The 17544-nt window shown below is 44.4% G+C and overlaps 2 protein-coding genes and 1 long non-coding RNA gene across 5 annotated transcripts in view; 1 reads left to right on the forward strand and 2 right to left on the reverse strand.

Moving 5' to 3' along the window:
- LOC118380520 (voltage-gated potassium channel subunit beta-1-like) overlaps positions 1-1652 on the forward strand; it is a 173999-nt gene extending 172347 nt beyond the window's left edge. For all 3 annotated transcript variants that reach the window (XM_052477324.1, XM_052477325.1, XM_052477326.1), the window contains one exon: positions 66-1652. In XM_052477324.1, coding sequence (XP_052333284.1) covers positions 66-155 — 90 coding nt within the window. In that variant the 3' untranslated portion in view covers positions 156-1652. The remainder of the gene's footprint in view (positions 1-65) is intronic.
- Positions 1379-2235, reverse strand: LOC127911072 (uncharacterized). The gene is made up of 3 exons (XR_008077559.1): positions 1761-2235; positions 1651-1716; positions 1379-1518 (listed from the first exon to the last, which is right to left on the reverse strand). It is a non-coding gene; the product is annotated as an uncharacterized LOC127911072 (long non-coding RNA).
- Positions 2236-5581: 3346 nt separating this feature from the next.
- LOC118380519 (translocon-associated protein subunit gamma) lies at positions 5582-12874 on the reverse strand. Its single transcript, XM_035767499.2, has 5 exons — positions 12543-12874; positions 11909-12035; positions 11668-11766; positions 6265-6396; positions 5582-5750 (listed from the first exon to the last, which is right to left on the reverse strand). Exons 1-5 carry the CDS (start codon positions 12673-12675, stop codon positions 5684-5686), a joined length of 558 nt encoding a protein of 185 aa, XP_035623392.1. The 5' UTR covers positions 12676-12874; the 3' UTR covers positions 5582-5683.
- Between the last annotated feature and the right edge of the window lie 4670 nt (positions 12875-17544).

A 17544-nucleotide genomic window follows, 5' to 3' on the forward strand; every position in this document is an offset into this window, starting at 1 on the left:
CAGGACCATTGTGTGTCTGAAAACGTAGGAAAACATGTCCTCACACGTTCTGCTATTTTCCACAGTTCCTTCCAAAAATGACGTCTCATGTGGTGTCAGACATCGATCACATACTGGGGAACAAGCCGTACAGTAAGAAGGACTATCGCTCCTAGACACCCAGGAGGAAGCAGAACCACTACTGTACAACCACTGTGGATCCAGTTCCACCAACCATCTGGGCTCAGCCTCCATGGGGTTTCAGCTCAGTCTAATCCCAGCCCAGTTCAGGCCTGCTCAGCTCAGCCCCAGCCTTCTTAGCCCAGTGAAACCGAGCTCAGTTCAGCCTAACCCTGCTAACCCTCTGCCTAGACCAGCTTTCAGCTCAGCTTACTCTTATCAGTAGATTCTCTGACTCCTGAGTTTATTAACCATGTAGATGCATGCTTCCCCTCTCTGGTGTGCCTGGACTTTCTCTTCAAAGGCACATTGTACAAAACAACACAGAAAGGGGATAAAACTTAGAATATACCGGAAACGTCTTTCACAATGCATTTTGTAAACAAACTCCTCTCTTCAAGCCAGTATTCTGCATTTGACCACCGTTTGACCTCGCAAAGCAGAGCACCCTGGGACAGTGAGTTTCAGGCGACAGGCCTTTGTTCTGTCTGTGAGGGGAAGAATGTGCATGTTGTCGCCCCCATCTGGTCGTATAAGAAACTGCTATCCAATATCTTCAATAGATTATTAGTGAGAGAGCGCAGGAGAATCTCATTAGCATTTTCCTTGGGAGAATCTCAATTCCATCCTCTCTCCTCACCAACTTCTCAAAACCCATTGGAGGAGAATGTTCGAGGGGAGGGACCTCTGACTTTCTCATCCAATACGTTTTGAGAAGGAGGAGAGGAATGCAGACGCGGGGAGGCAAGGAAATGCAATTAAGATTCTCCCAGTGGCCTACTGTTCTGTATAGTGCCAGTCTGAGTGAGCAGGGGGCCTCCTGTACTGTACTGTATACTCTCTGTCTGCATCCATAGAGGAGAATCCTGCCTCTCCTCCTCCTGCCTATAATATGAACCTGCATCTTTAGTTGCTGACGGGAATCTGGGATAGCACAAGCCACTCTGTGACATAACCTCCCAACCAGACCAATGTTACCTGTGGGTGTTGCTTGTTAGATAATGTGTAAGATAGGTGAAGTATTTAGAAAGATGTAAAGGCCTATGTCTATTCTATAATAGTACGTGAAAATTAGTTTCTTCTGTGGGTTAGAATGTTTTTCGTCTTTCAGGGGTGTATATACAGTATTAAACTTTATGGGGCAAACCTTGTAACGTAAGCAAAACAGACCTCAAGTCCCCTTTGTTGCAGATGAAACTAAAGTATTCTATAAATAACCTAGAAATATTCTATAAATAACCTAAGTATTCTATAAATAACCTAAAAGCTACCTGTAAACATTCTATAAAGAACCTAGAAGTATTCTATAAAGAACCTATAAGTATTATATAAAGAACCTATAAGTATTCTATAAAGAACCTATAACTATTCTATAAAGAACCTATAAGTATTCTATAAAGAACCTATAAGTATTCTATAAAGAACCTATAAGTATTCTATAAAGAACCTATAAGTATTGTGTAAAGAACCTATAAATATTCTGTAAAGAACCTATAAGTATTCTATAAAGAACCTATAAGTATTCTATAAAGAACCTATAAGTATTCTATAAAGAACCTATAAGTATTCTATAAAGAACCTATAAGTATTATATAAAGAACCTATAAGTATTCTATAAAGAACCTATAAGTATTCTATAAAGAACCTATAAGTATTCTATAAAGAACCTATAAGTATTATATAAAGAACCTATAAGTATTGTGTAAATAACCTATAAGTATTGTGTAAATAGTGTTGTACTGTTTCTCCTCTCTCAGCAGCACCAGACATCCATGGCTCTTTGGTGCTGATCCAAGTCTAGCTCTGGTCCTGGTCCATTTAGCCCAGACTGTCAATGTAAACTACTGTATTAAAAGATATCAGACCGTTATAAAAGTGTTGTTTTCTACAGTATCTAAAGTTATCAGAAGAGAGGATTTACCAACTATAAATCAGTGTTTCCCAAACTCGGTCCTGGATCTCCCTCTGCGTGCATTTTCTGTTCTTCTGCCCGAACACAGTTCATTCAAATCATCACAGCTTGACGAGGAGTTGGCTATTTGAATTAGCAGTGTGGTGCTCGGGCAAAAACCAGAACGTGCACCCGTAGGTGGGTGGATGGGGACTGAGTTTAGGACACCCTGAACTATATTACTGACATGGTGGTCCTTCTGTAGCTCAGTTGGTAGAGCATGGCGCTTGTAATGCCAGGGTAGTGGGTTCGATTCACCACCCATACGTAGAATGTATGCACACATGACTGTAAGTCTTTGGATAAAAGCGTCTGCTAAATGGCATATATTATTATTATTATATTACATGAACATCAGTGTCCATCCGTCTATCCTGATCATTAATGTACATATTTCCTATCCTGCCATGAGAAGAGTGACCTCTCTGACCTCTCTGTAAATAGCATATATACAGTGCCTTGCGAAAGTAGAATGGCCAAGTCAAAGTCCAGACCTGAATCCAATCGAGAATCTGTGGAAAGAACTGAAAACTGCTGTTCACAAATGCTCTCCATCCAACCTCACTGAGCTCAAGCTGTTTGCAAGGAGGAATGGGAAAAAATGTCAGTCTCTCGATGTGCAAAACTGATAGAGACATACCCCAAGCGACTTACAGCTGTAATCGCAGCAAAAGGTGGCGCTACAAAGTATTAACTTAAGGGGGCTGAATAATTTTGCACGCCCAATTTTTCAGTTTTTGATTTGTTAAAAAAGTTTGAAATATACAATAAATGTCGTTCCACTTCATGATTGTGTCCCACTTGTTGTTGCTTCTTCACAAAAAAATACAGTTTTATATCTTTATGTTTGAAACCTGAAATGTGGCAAAAGGTCGCAAAGTTCAAGGGGGCCGAATACTTTCGCAAGGCACTGTATATATAGAACAATAATATAAACTCAACACGCAACAATTTCAGATTTGACCGAGTTAACAGTACATACACGGAAATCAGTCAATTGAAGAAAATAAAAAAAGTATTAGTCCCTAACCTATGGATTTCATATGACTGGGAATACAGATATGCATCTGTCACAGATAAAAGGCATTGGATCAGCAAACTAGTCAGTATCTGGGTGTAACCGCCATTTACACGCCTCATGCAGCTGTGTAATGTCGTCCCACACCTTTTAAATGGCTGTGCGGAGTTTCTGTATATTGGCGGGAACTGGAACACGCTGTCGTAGACGTTGATACAAGAGCATCCCAAACATGCTCAGACGGGTGACCTGTCTGGGATACAGAGCATCCCAAACATGCTCAGACGGGTGACCTGTCTGGGATACAGAGCATCCCAAACATGCTCAGACGGGTGACCTGTCTGGGATACAGAGCATCCCAAACATGCTCAGACGGGTGACCTGTCTGGGATACAAGAGCATCCCAAACATGCTCGACGGGTGACCTGTCTGGGATACAGAGCATCCCAAACATGCTCGACGGGTGACCTGTCTGGGATACAGAGCATCCCAAACATGCTCAGACGGGTGACCTGTCTGGGATACAGAGCATCCCAAACATGCTCAGACGGGTGACCTGTCTGGGATACAGAGCATCCCAAACATGCTCAGACGGGTGACCTGTCTGGGATACAAGAGCATCCCAAACATGCTCGACGGGTGACCTGTCTGGGATACAGAGCATCCCAAACATGCTCGACGGGTGACCTGTCTGGGATACAGAGCATCCCAAACATGCTCAGACGGGTGACCTGTCTGGGATACAGAGCATCCCAAACATGCTCAGACAGGTGACCTGTCTGGGATACAGAGCATTCCAAACATGCTCAGACAGGTGACCTGTCTGGCGAGTATGCAGGCGATGGAAGAACTGGGACATTTTCAGCTTCCAGGAATTGTGTCCAGATCCTTGCGACACGGGGCTGTGCATTATCATGCTGAAACATGAGGTGATGGTGGTGGATAAATGACATGACAATGGGCCTCAGGATCTAGTCACAGGTATGTTTTGTGCATTAAAGTTGCCATCTATAAAATGCAATTGTGTTTAGTCCGTAGCGTATGCGTGTCCATAACTCCACCATGGGGCACTGGCACTCAGAAAACCTCTCACCTACACAACACCACACGTGGTCTGTGTTATGAGGCCGGTTGGACGTACTGCCAAATTCTCTAAAACAACGGAGGCAGTTTATAGTAGAGAAATTAACAATGAATTCTCTGGCAACAGCTCTGGTGAACATTCCTGCAGTCAGCATGCCAATTGCACACTCCCTCAAAACATGACATTGTGTTGTGTGAAAAAAAACAGCACATTTTAGAGTGGCCTTTTGCCCCACAGCACAAGGTGTACCTGTGTAATGATCATGCTGTTGAATCAGCTTCTTGATATGCCACACCTTTCAGGTGGAAGGATTATCTTGGCAAAGGAGAAATGCCCACCAACAGAGAGGTAAACAAATTTGCCACAACATTTGAGAGAAATAAGTGTTTTGTTTATATGGAACATTTCTGGCATCTATTTCAGCTCATGAAAACACTAAATATGTGTTTATATTCTCATTCAGTCTAAAAATTAATATGACACTTCATTAATAAATGCACAATGATGATGAAATCTATTGGCATTTCATTCCTGGAAATGTAAATCAGTTTTCTGATTATTTGCTGATTGACAATAACCACACACACACTGGTTCTTGATCTGGCCACTTTAATTAGTACAAAATGTGAAGGACAGAGTGACCTGGAGTGACCTCCAGACATTTGATCATGCATTTCATGAAGACTTACAGCTGAAATTATATGATTATTATTTTTAATTCTCCTTCTCTCAATCATTACAAAAACTTTCCAAGCTTCACCCCAGCCCCCCTTGACCCAAACCCCATTCCCTCCTCCTAGCTTCACCCCAGCCCTCCCTGACCCAAACCCTCCTCCTAGCTTCACCCCACCCCAGCCCTCCCTGACCCAAACCCTCCTCATAGCTTCACCCCAGCCCTCCTCCTAGCTTCACCCCAGCCCACCCTGACCCAAACCCTCCTCCTAGCTTCACCCCACCCCAGCCCTCCCTGACCCAAACCCTCCTCCTAGCTTCACCCCAGCCCACCCTGACCCAAACCCTCCTAGCTTCACCCCAGCCCTCCCTGACCCAAACCCTCCTCCTAGCTTCACCCCAGCCCACCCTGACCCAAACCCTCCTCGCTTCACCCCCCCCCAGCCCACCCTGACCCCAACCCTCCTCATAGCTTCACCCCAGCCCTCCCTGACCCAAACCCTCCTCCTAGCTTCACCCCAGCCCACCCTGACCCAAACCCTCCTCCTAGCTTCACCCCAGCCCTCCCTGACCCAAACCCTCCTCCTAGCTTCACCCCAGCCCTCCCTGACCCAAACCCTCCTCCTAGCTTCACCCCAGCCCTCCCTGACCCAAACCCTCCTCCTAGCTTCACCCCAGCCCACCCTGACCCAAACCCTCCTCCTAGCTTCACCCCAGCCCACCCTGACCCAAACCCTCCTCATAGCTTCACCCCAGCCCTCCTCTTCTCAGTTGTTGATTTCTTTCTTTCTTTCCTCCTTTACTTGGATCCAGTGGACAGCAGGGCGATGAGGCCAGATGAGGCACTGATGGACAGGATGTAGTTACTGGGGAACAATGGGTTAAGGGAAAAAAACATATCTAGGAGGAAATGGAAGGCAACTGGTGCGAGGGAATAACGCTTCAGGTTTAGCTACATACCGTACTTATAGTATATGGGTGAGCAATAAGAATCTCCTACACACACACACACAGATTTCAGCATCTCCACTCAACCCCACCCACACACTCATCAGACATTTTTCAGCCAGAGGTAAACAGCAATCCAGACATGTACACAGAATACAGCTGTGGCAACCTGAAGATTCAATACAAAATCTGTACTTGAACCAACTAGTGATTGGCTGTAGTCTGTGGCCTAGCCAATGAATAAGCAAAGAAGTTTCCTCTACGAGTACTACATCACAACAGGACAATGAGAATGCCAGGATGTGAGTCAAGCCTCAATCATTTAGTAAAGGAACATTAATCTATTTTCAGCTTTAGTAAAGCACCCATAGTTCCTACTTGAACTTTACCTGTCTAGTTAAATTGATGATGAATGTGCTTAAAATGGGATACACAGTGGGGTTGAAGTTCTTCAGCAGGAAGAAGGAGGCGATGATGACGAGGACCAGGAACAGAGTGTTGTTATAGAAGATAGAGAAGGTGGTGGCCTCATAGTCAGCTACCTCGTTCTTTTTCCACAAGATCCTAACACGGGGAGGAGAAGGTTGTGTCAAATCAGTCAGTTACCTCCTCCTTACACAGGATCCTAACATAGGGAAGGAAGAGTTCAACCATTTGTGCATGGACTTGAGAACAGGGTTTAAATGGGTAAGGATGCTGTTTGGTAGCCTGGTCCAGATCTGATCTCACAAGCCTGGTCCTGTGCTTTTACCTACTCTGTTGTCAAGCGATTTTACATGTAAAGCCGGTAAGGAGTTGCCAGAAACAGACTGCCCCCCAGGCTATATTAAAGAGAACAGAAACAATCTGGGAACCCAAGCTATATTAAAGAGACCAGAAAAAATCCGGGAACCCAAGCTATATTAAAGAGACCAGAAAAAATCCGGGAACCCAGGCTATATTAAAGAGACCAGAAACAGGCTGGTGCCCAGGCTATATTAAAGAGACCAGAAACAGGCTGGTGCCCAGGCTATATTAAAGAGGCCAGAAACAGGCTGGCGCCCAGGCTATATTAAAGAGGCCAGAAACAGGCTGGCGCCCAGGCTATATTAAAGAGACCAGAAACAGGCTGGTGCCCAGGCTATATTAAAGAGACCAGAAACAGGCTGGTGCCCAGGCTATATTAAAGAGACCAGAAACAGGCTGGTGCCCAGGCTATATTAAAGAGACCAGAAACAGGCTGGTGCCCAGGCTATATTAAAGAGACCAGAAACAGGCTGGTGCCCAGGCTATATTAAAGAGACCAGAAACAGGCTGGTGCCCAGGCTATATTAAAGAGACCAGAAACAGGCTGGTGCCCAGGCTATATTAAAGAGACCAGAAACAGGCTGGTGCCCAGGCTATATTAAAGAGACCAGAAACAGGCTGGTACCCAGGCTATATTAAAGAGACCAGAAACAGGCTAGACTAGCCTATATTAAAGAGACCAGAAACAGGCTGGACTAGCCTATATTAAAGAGACAAGAAACAGGCTGGACTAGCCTATATTAAAGAGACCAGAAACAGGCTGGACTAGACTATATTAAAGATACCAGAAACAGGCTGGTACCCAGGCTATATTAAAGAGACCAGAAACAGGCTGGTGCCCAGGCTATATTAAAGAGACCAGAAACAGGCTGGTGCCCAGGCTATATTAAAGAGACCAGAAACAGGCTGGACTAGCCTATATTAAAGAGACAAGAAACAGGCTGGACTAGCCTATATTAAAGAGACCAGAAACAGGCTGGTGCCCAGGCTATATTAAAGAGACCAGAAACAGGCTGGACTAGCCTATATTAAAGAGACAAGAAACAGGCTGGACTAGCCTATATTAAAGAGACCAGAAACAGGCTGGACTAGCCTATATTAAAGAGACAAGAAACAGGCTGGACTAGCCTATATTAAAGAGACCAGAAACAGGCTGGTGCCCAGGCTATATTAAAGAGACCAGAAACAGGCTGGTGCCCAGGCTATATTAAAGAGACCAGAAACAGGCTGGTGCCCAGGCTATATTAAAGAGACCAGAAACAGGCTGGTGCCCAGGCTATATTAAAGAGACCAGAAACAGGCTGGTGCCCAGGCTATATTAAAGAGACCAGAAACAGGCTGGTGCCCAGGCTATATTAAAGAGACCAGAAACAGGCTGGTGCCCAGGCTATATTAAAGAGACCAGAAACAGGCTGGTGCCCAGGCTATATTAAAGAGACCAGAAACAGGCTGGTACCCAGGCTATATTAAAGAGACCAGAAACAGGCTAGACTAGCCTATATTAAAGAGACCAGAAACAGGCTGGACTAGCCTATATTAAAGAGACAAGAAACAGGCTGGACTAGCCTATATTAAAGAGACCAGAAACAGGCTGGACTAGACTATATTAAAGATACCAGAAACAGGCTGGTACCCAGGCTATATTAAAGAGACCAGAAACAGGCTGGTGCCCAGGCTATATTAAAGAGACCAGAAACAGGCTGGTGCCCAGGCTATATTAAAGAGACCAGAAACAGGCTGGACTAGCCTATATTAAAGAGACAAGAAACAGGCTGGACTAGCCTATATTAAAGAGACCAGAAACAGGCTGGTGCCCAGGCTATATTAAAGAGACCAGAAACAGGCTGGACTAGCCTATATTAAAGAGACAAGAAACAGGCTGGACTAGCCTATATTAAAGAGACCAGAAACAGGCTGGACTAGCCTATATTAAAGAGACAAGAAACAGGCTGGACTAGCCTATATTAAAGAGACCAGAAACAGGCTGGTGCCCAGGCTATATTAAAGAGACCAGAAACAGGCTGGTGCCCAGGCTATATTAAAGAGACCAGAAACAGGCTGGTGCCCAGGCTATATTAAAGAGACCAGAAACAGGCTGGTGCCCAGGCTATATTAAAGAGACCAGAAACAGGCTGGTGCCCAGGCTATATTAAAGAGGCCAGAAACAGGCTGGCGCCCAGGCTATATTAAAGAGGCCAGAAACAGGCTGGCGCCCAGGCTATATTAAAGAGACCAGAAACAGGCTGGTGCCCAGGCTATATTAAAGAGACCAGAAACAGGCTGGTGCCCAGGCTATATTAAAGAGACCAGAAACAGGCTGGTACTCAGGCTATATTAAAGAGACCAGAAACAGGCTGGACTAGACTATATTAAAGAGACCAGAAACAGGCTGGACTAGCCTATATTAAAGAGACAAGAAACAGGCTGGACTAGCCTATATTAAAGAGACCAGAAACAGGCTGGACTAGACTATATTAAAGAGACCAGAAACAGGCTGGTACCCAGGCTATATTAAAGAGACCGGAAACAGGCTGGACTAGACTATATTAAAGAGACCAGAAACAGGCTGGACTAGACTATATTAAAGAGACCAGAAACAGGCTGGACGAGACTATATTAAAGAGACCAGAAACAGGCTGGTACCCAGGCTATATTAAAGAGACCAGAAACAGGCTGGACTAGACTATATTAAAGGGACCAGAAACAGGCTGGACTAGACTATATTAAAGAGACCAGAAACAGGCTGGTACCCAGGCTATATTAAAGAGACCAGAAACAGGCTGGTGCCCAGGCTATATTAAAGAGACCAGAAACAGGCTGGTGCCCAGGCTATATTAAAGAGACCAGAAACAGGCTGGTGCCCAGGCTATATTAAAGAGACCAGAAACAGGCTGGTGCCCAGGCTATATTAAAGAGACCAGAAACAGGCTGGTGCCCAGGCTATATTAAAGAGGCCAGAAACAGGCTGGCGCCCAGGCTATATTAAAGAGGCCAGAAACAGGCTGGCGCCCAGGCTATATTAAAGAGACCAGAAACAGGCTGGTGCCCAGGCTATATTAAAGAGACCAGAAACAGGCTGGTGCCCAGGCTATATTAAAGAGACCAGAAACAGGCTGGTACACAGGCTATATTAAAGAGACCAGAAACAGGCTGGACTAGACTATATTAAAGAGACCAGAAACAGGCTGGACTAGACTATATTAAAGAGACCAGAAACAGGCTGGACTAGACTATATTAAAGAGACCGGAAACAGGCTGGACTAGACTATATTAAAGAGACCAGAAACAGGCTGGCGCCCAGGCTATATTAAAGAGACCGGAAACAGGCTGGACTAGACTATATTAAAGAGACCAGAAACAGGCTGGACTAGACTATATTAAAGAGACCAGAAACAGGCTGGACGAGACTATATTAAAGAGACCAGAAACAGGCTGGACTAGACTATATTAAAGAGACCAGAAACAGGCTGGACTAGACTATATAAAAGAGACCAGAAACAGGCTGGACTAGACTATATTAAAGAGACCAGAAACAGGCTGGTACCCAGGCTATATTAAAGAGACCAGAAACAGGCTGGACGAGACTATATTAAAGAGACCAGAAACAGGCTGGACGAGACTATATTAAAGAGACCAGAAACAGGCTGGACGAGACTATATTAAAGAGACCAGAAACAGGCTGGACGAGACTATATTAAAGAGACCAGAAACAGGCTGGTACCCAGGCTATATTAAAGAGACCAGGAACAGGCTGGACTAGACTACAAGTCCTTCTGTAGCTCAGTTGGTAGTGCATGGCGCTTGTAACGCCAGGGTAGTGGGTTCGATCCCGGGACCACCCATACGTAGAATGTATGCACACATGACTGTAAGTCGCTTTGGATAAAAGCGACTGCTAAATGGCATATATTATTATTATTATATTACTATATTAAATAGACCAGAAACAGGCTGGTACCCAGGCTATATTAAAGAGACCAGAAACAGGCTGGACTAGTCTATATTAAAGAGACCAGAAACAGGCTGGTACCCAGGCTATATTAAAGAGACCAGAAACAGGCTGGACGAGACTATATTAAAGAGACCAGAAACAGGCTGGACGAGACTATATTAAAGAGACCAGAAACAGGCTGGACGAGACTATATTAAAGAGACCAGAAACAGGCTGGACGAGACTATATTAAAGAGACCAGAAACAGGCTGGACGAGACTATATTAAAGAGACCAGAAACAGGCTGGTACCCAGGCTATATTAAAGAGACCAGGAACAGGCTGGACTAGACTACTAGTCCTTCTGTAGCTCAGTTGGTAGTGCATGGTGCTTGTAACGCCAGGGTAGTGGGTTCGATCCCGGGACCACCCATACGTAGAATGTATGCACACATGACTGTAAGTCGCTTTGGATAAAAGCGACTGCTAAATGGCATATATTATTATTATTATATTACTATATTAAATAGACCAGAAACAGGCTGGTACCCAGGCTATATTAAAGAGACCAGAAACAGGCTGGACTAGTCTATATTAAAGAGACCAGAAACAGGCTGGTACCCAGGCTATATTAAAGAGACCAGAAACAGGCTGGACGAGACTATATTAAAGAGACCAGAAACAGGCTGGACTAGACTATATTAAAGAGACCAGAAACAGGCTGGTACCCAGGCTATATTAAAGAGACCAGAAACAGGCTGGACGAGACTATATTAAAGAGACCAGAAACAGGCTGGACTAGTCTATATTAAATAGACCAGAAACAGGCTGGACGAGACTATATTAAAGAGACCAGAAACAGGCTGGACTAGACTATATTAAAGAGACCAGAAACAGGCTGGACTAGACTATATAAAAGAGACCAGAAACAGGCTGGACTAGACTATATTAAAGAGACCAGAAACAGGCTGGTACCCAGGATAGCTGTTTAGGTGAGACCACTACAGCTTCAACAACATGAAATTGAGGGGAAAGAAATGTCTTCTGGAGAACTCAGTAACCCACTCAGGAGTGATTGACATGTTATCTGTCCAATCACAGACTGGCTGGCAGACTGACCTCTCATCCTTCTCCTTGCGTGACATCTTGCGATTGTCAGCCTCAGAGAGTTTCCTCGTCACCTCCTTGGAGACAGCATCCTCTCGCTTCTGAGCAACTCTGTGGTCAAGAGAGAAGACACATTTAGAAGTGAGGTACCGACCTACTACAGAGCGATGACGAACTCACCATACTGCCAAGCATTGCAGAACACTGAGGCCATAGTCTTAAGTGAGTGTTCATGTTTGTATGATAAACTTACTTGTGTTTGAGGACGAACTTGACGTTTTTGTAGGCGAAGGCCACCAGGTAGGTGCTGACCAGTGTCATGACACCATACAGGACCGCTGACTGGACCAGGTCCATGTGCCAGATCCTCCAGAACAGCCCTGAACCACAACAAGGAAATAAAACAGACAGGGAGGGTCACAACAGTCCACACTCTGTCTATGCTACTTAGTATTACATAGTAGTGCCACAGTGAACAGAATAGCTAACGTTAGTGACCCACAATGACGTGCCTGTTAGCTAATCAAGTCGAGGATAACGTAGCTAATAACCAACACAACCACAATATCAATATCAGCGAGTAACTTTAACTAGCTAACTAGACAACTTCACCTGGCATATACTAACTGGGTAACAAACGTTACAGTAACAGATATATATATATATATATATATATATGTGTGACACTACAAACAAATTTAACCACTCCCAGGATGTTTTAACAGTAGTAATACAATGTTACAAGAATGCGATTGCTCAATATATATATATGTCTCGTTATGCCACGTAAGTTAGTTATGTTAGGTAAAAAGATGTCTTGCTACCGGTAGTCGAATATCCATCCAATGCATCTATGATACAATTAGCAGTCCGGCCTTGCTACTTACAAATGGGAATTGCGGACACAATTAGTGCATTTCCGTAGAAAAGCGCGGAGGACTTTGCAGACAGGTTTCGGCTGAAGTCCTGGAGGAGTAGGTCTTCCTCGGATTGCTGTTTGCTGCTACCTTTAGGTGCCATTATTCCGAAGTGACCGGTCCGTCTCTTGCTCTACGGTGAACAAAAAAAAAAAGACTGACACGTAAGAACAGAACTGGTTTGAAAAAACGCTAACGACGCGTCAGCTCAAACACGGAAGTAGCTGTCTTTAGAACGGAAGTTGTGGCTGTAGTTTTCTTCAGGGAGGATCTCCTTGGCTATCGTACTTGGAAAGGATGAACATTGCCACCTACTGTTCTGGTTGTTGAAAAAAAAAGAAGAAAGATGACGAAAACAAATTGATAAAACATACCACCAGAGGACACTCTTCATCTATGGTCAAATAGTGTAATAAATACCCGATCGACACCGTGTACAAAACATTAAGAACACATTCCTACTGTTGTGTTGCACCCCACCTTTTGCCCTCAGAGAGATTTACTTCATCACTACTTGTTTTTTTGTAAGAAGTGTTGACAAGCTGGATATACCGAGCTGTGTGTTTAAACTACTAGCACACAACTCAGACACCCATGCATACCCCACAAGACATGTCACCAGAGGTGAGTCCAGAACATACTATGGGAGGTGCACAGTACTGCATAGAGCCTTGACTACATGGAACTATTTTCCACAGTACTACATAGAGCCATGACTACATGGAACTCTATTCCACAGTACTACATAGAGCCATGACTACATGGAACTCTATTCCACAGTACTACATAGAGCCATGACTACATGGAACTCTATTCCACAGTACTACATAGAGCCATGACTACATGGAACTCTATTCCACAGTACTACATAGAGCCATGACTACATGGAACTCTATTCACAGTACTACATAGAGACATGACTACATGGAACTCTATTCCACAGTACTACATAGAGCCATGACTACATGGAACTCTATTCCACAGTACTACATAGAGCCATGACTACATGGAACTCTATTCCACAGTACTACATAGAGCCATGACTACATGGAACTCTATTCACAGTACTACATAGAGACATGACTACATGGAACTCTATTCCACAGTACTACATAGAGCCATGACTACATGGAACTCTATTCCACAGTACTACATAGAGCCATGACTACATGGAACTCTATTCCACAGTACTACATAGAGCCATGACTACATGGAACTCTATTCCACAGTACTACATAGAGCCATGACTACATGGAACTCTATTCCACAGTACTGCATAGAGCCTTGACTACATGGAACTATTTTCCACAGTACTACATAGAGCCTTGACTACATGGAACTATTTTCCACAGTACTACATAGAGCCATGACTACATGGAACTCTATTCCACAGTACTACATAGAGCCATGACTACATGGAACTCTATTCCACAGTACTACATAGAGCCATGACTACATGGAACTCTATTCACAGTACTACATAGAGACATGACTACATGGAACTCTATTCCACAGTACTACATAGAGCCATGACTACATGGAACTCTATTCCACAGTACTACATAGAGCCATGACTACATGGAACTCTATTCCACAGTACTACATAGAGCCATGACTACATGGAACTCTATTCACAGTACTACATAGAGACATGACTACATGGAACTCTATTCCACAGTACTACATAGAGCCATGACTACATGGAACTCTATTCACAGTACTACATAGAGACATGACTACATGGAACTCTATTCCACAGTACTACATAGAGCCATGACTACATGGAACTCTATTCCACAGTACTACATAGAGCCATGACTACATGGAACTCTATTCCACATCAGGTAACTGATGCAGCAGGAGAATCAGATTTTAAAAACAGGTAAAAATACACCTTATGGAACAACAGGGACTGTGAAGAGACACACACACGTGTACAGACACATGCATACACACACACTCTACACGCACCTACAATGTAATATTGTTGTATGGTGGTATTATACAGTTTGTATTGTAGATATGTAGTGGTGTAATAATGTTATATGATGTACTGTTTTATCTTTGGTTTTATTAAAAATCCTACAATGTGATTTTCTGAAATGTTTTCCCTCATTTTGTCTGTCATAGTTGAAGTGTACCTATGATGAAAATTACAGGCCTCTCTCATCTTTTTAAGTGGGAGAACTTGCACAATTGGTGGCTGACTAAATACTTTTTTTGCCCCACTGTATATACAGTGTGTATGTGTAACAGTTTAACTTTAGACCGTCCCCTCGCCCGGACCAGGGACCCTCTGCACACATCAACAACACGAAGCCGCGGCCCTTGCAGAGCAAGGGGAACTACTACTTCAAGGTCTCAGAGCAAGTGACGTCACCGATTGAAACACTATTTAGCGCGCACCACCGCTAACTTCGCTAGCGTTTCACATCCGTTACACTCACCCCCCTTTTGACCTCCTCCTTTTCCCCAGCAACCAGTGATCCGGGTCACGGCACCAATGTAACAGTTTCACTTTAGACCGTCCCCTCGCCCATACCCGAGCGCGAACCAGGGACCCTCTGCACACATCAACAACAGTCACCCACGAAGCATCGTTACCCATCGCTCCACAAAAGCCGCGGCGGCCCTTGCAGAGCAAGGGGAACCACTACTTCAAGGTCTCAGAGCAAGTGACGTCGCGGATTGAAACACTATTTAGCACGCACCACCGCTAACTAAGCTAGCCGTTTCACATCCGTTACATTTGTACGTATGTATGTATTTAAGTATGTATTTATGCATGTATATATTTTATTTTACTGCTCTAGGTATATAATTATAGTTTGGATAACCTTATTTACTATTATGTATAGATTTTTACCTTACATTTTTTCAATCTTTATGCGATGCGCAAGGCAGAGAATACCAGAAGAAGAATTATTATTGATTTACCACAGTGAACTATTCTAATGTTTGTTTATTTCATTCATTCAGTCACTGGGGTGCCTCACCTAAACATGTCACGGCCATTGCATGTCTGCCTCAGTGCTACATTAGAGGCAAAGAAGAGAGAGAGGACCTGAAGCCGCAAGCATAGTGCCCCCGCCAGGCATGTGTGTGTCTCTGTGTGTGTTTGTCAGTTCTGCAGTAGGTGTGAGATTGCGACGCAGACAGGCAGGCTTGCATGATGCTTCTAACGATGAGAGCTTAGGGATTAAACACGCACTTCAGGGGTGTCGGGAGAGAGAGACAGAGAGAGACAGAGAGAGAGACAGACAGAGACAGATAGACAGACAGAGCCAGACAGACAGACAGACCAGACAGAGCCAGACAGACAGACAGATAGACAGAGACAGACAGACAGACAGACAGACAGACAGACAGACAGACAGACAGACAGACAGAGACAGAAAGACAGAGACAGACAGACAGACAGACAGACAGACAGACAGACAGACAGACAGACAGACAGACAGACAGACAGACAGACAGACAGACAGACAGACAGACAGACAGACTGAGACAGAGACAGACAGACAGACAGACAGAGACAGATAGACAGATAGACAGACAGAGCCAGACAGACAGACAGACACACAGGCAGACAGAGACAGAGACAGACAGACAGATAGACAGACAGAGCCAGACAGCCAGCCAGCCAGCCAGCCAGCCAGCCAGCCAGACAGACAGACAGACAGACAGACAGACAGACAGACAGACAGACAGACAGACAGAGACAGACAGACAGACAGACAGACAGACAGACAGACAGACAGACAGACAGACAGACAGACAGACAGACACACAGACACACAGACACACAGACAGACACACAGACACACAGACACACAGACAGACACACAGGCAGACACACAGGCAGACAGAGACAGAGACAGACAGAGACAGATAGACAGAGACAGACAGACATGATGCCAAAAGGCGTGCCAAGACAATGCAAGGTCACGTGCTGTTGTTTCTCTCTCTCGCTCTATTTCTCTCTCTCAGTTCATCACTCAGAACTTGACTACAGGGTAGAAACATACACACACGGAACATCTACCACGGAAACGGAAAGGAAACACCCACAAGCACACACAAACACACCATAGTCCTGCAGGCCACCGTTTCTGGATGTGCTGGTGTGTTTGAGACCCCTGATCTAAGCCCGAGGACCCTGTAAAACAGATCACCTATCATAATGACAACTTGTCAATATCTCTGGCTCCCCCGAAAGCTGAGCTTTGGCTCTTTGTATCTGCGTGCCTGCTCTGTCTGCCTGTGTGTGTGTGTGAGAGCCAGATACAGACACTGAGTTGATTGTCCCCTAGGGCCCCATGTAGAAGAAACCTATTAGCCCCTGTAGCAGAAACCTGGAGTGTTATATCGCATTAACGAGGTGCACCACGCACACACAGACACACAGACACACAGACACAAAGACACAAAGTCACAAAGACACACAGACACACAGACACACAGACAACTAAACTAGCTCAAAAAGTCTCACTGTTTAGACCATCATCCATGTTTCTCAAAGTTATTGCAAACGTACAAACATTAACTCTGAATGGTTAAGGTCAGGCATTAACTCTGAATGGTTAAGGTTAGACATGAACTCTGAATGGTTAAGGTCAGGCATTAACTCTGAATGGTTAAGGTTAGGCATTAACTCTGAATGGTTAAGGTTAGACATGAACTCTGAATGGTTAAGGTCAGACATTAACTCTGGATGGTTAAGGTCAGACATTAACTCTGAATGGTTAAGGTTAGACATGAACTCTGAATGGTTAAGGTATTAACACTGAATGGTTAAGGTCAGGCATTAACTCTGAATGGTTAACTTCTTCAGGATAGGGGGCAGTATTCGGAAGTTTGAATGAATGAGGTGCCCAAAGTAAACGGACTGTTACTCAGGCCCAGAAGCTAGGATATGCATATCATTGGTAGTATTGGATAGAAAACACTCTACCGTTTCCAAAACTGTTCA

Source organism: Oncorhynchus keta, chromosome 23, assembly GCF_023373465.1.
Source record: "Oncorhynchus keta strain PuntledgeMale-10-30-2019 chromosome 23, Oket_V2, whole genome shotgun sequence".
NCBI lineage: Eukaryota > Metazoa > Chordata > Actinopteri > Salmoniformes > Salmonidae > Oncorhynchus > Oncorhynchus keta.

Coding starts and splice junctions, on each gene's coding strand:
- LOC118380519 (XM_035767499.2), bottom strand. CDS start 12,675: ATGGCACCTAAAGGTAGCAGCAAACAGCAATCCGAGGAAGACCTACTC. Junction 12,036..12,542: donor TGTGTCCGCAATTCCCATTT/GTAAGTAGCAAG, acceptor GTTGTGGTTCAG/GGCTGTTCTGGAGGATCTGG. Junction 11,767..11,908: donor AAGTTCGTCCTCAAACACAA/GTAAGTTTATCA, acceptor TCTTGACCACAG/AGTTGCTCAGAAGCGAGAGG.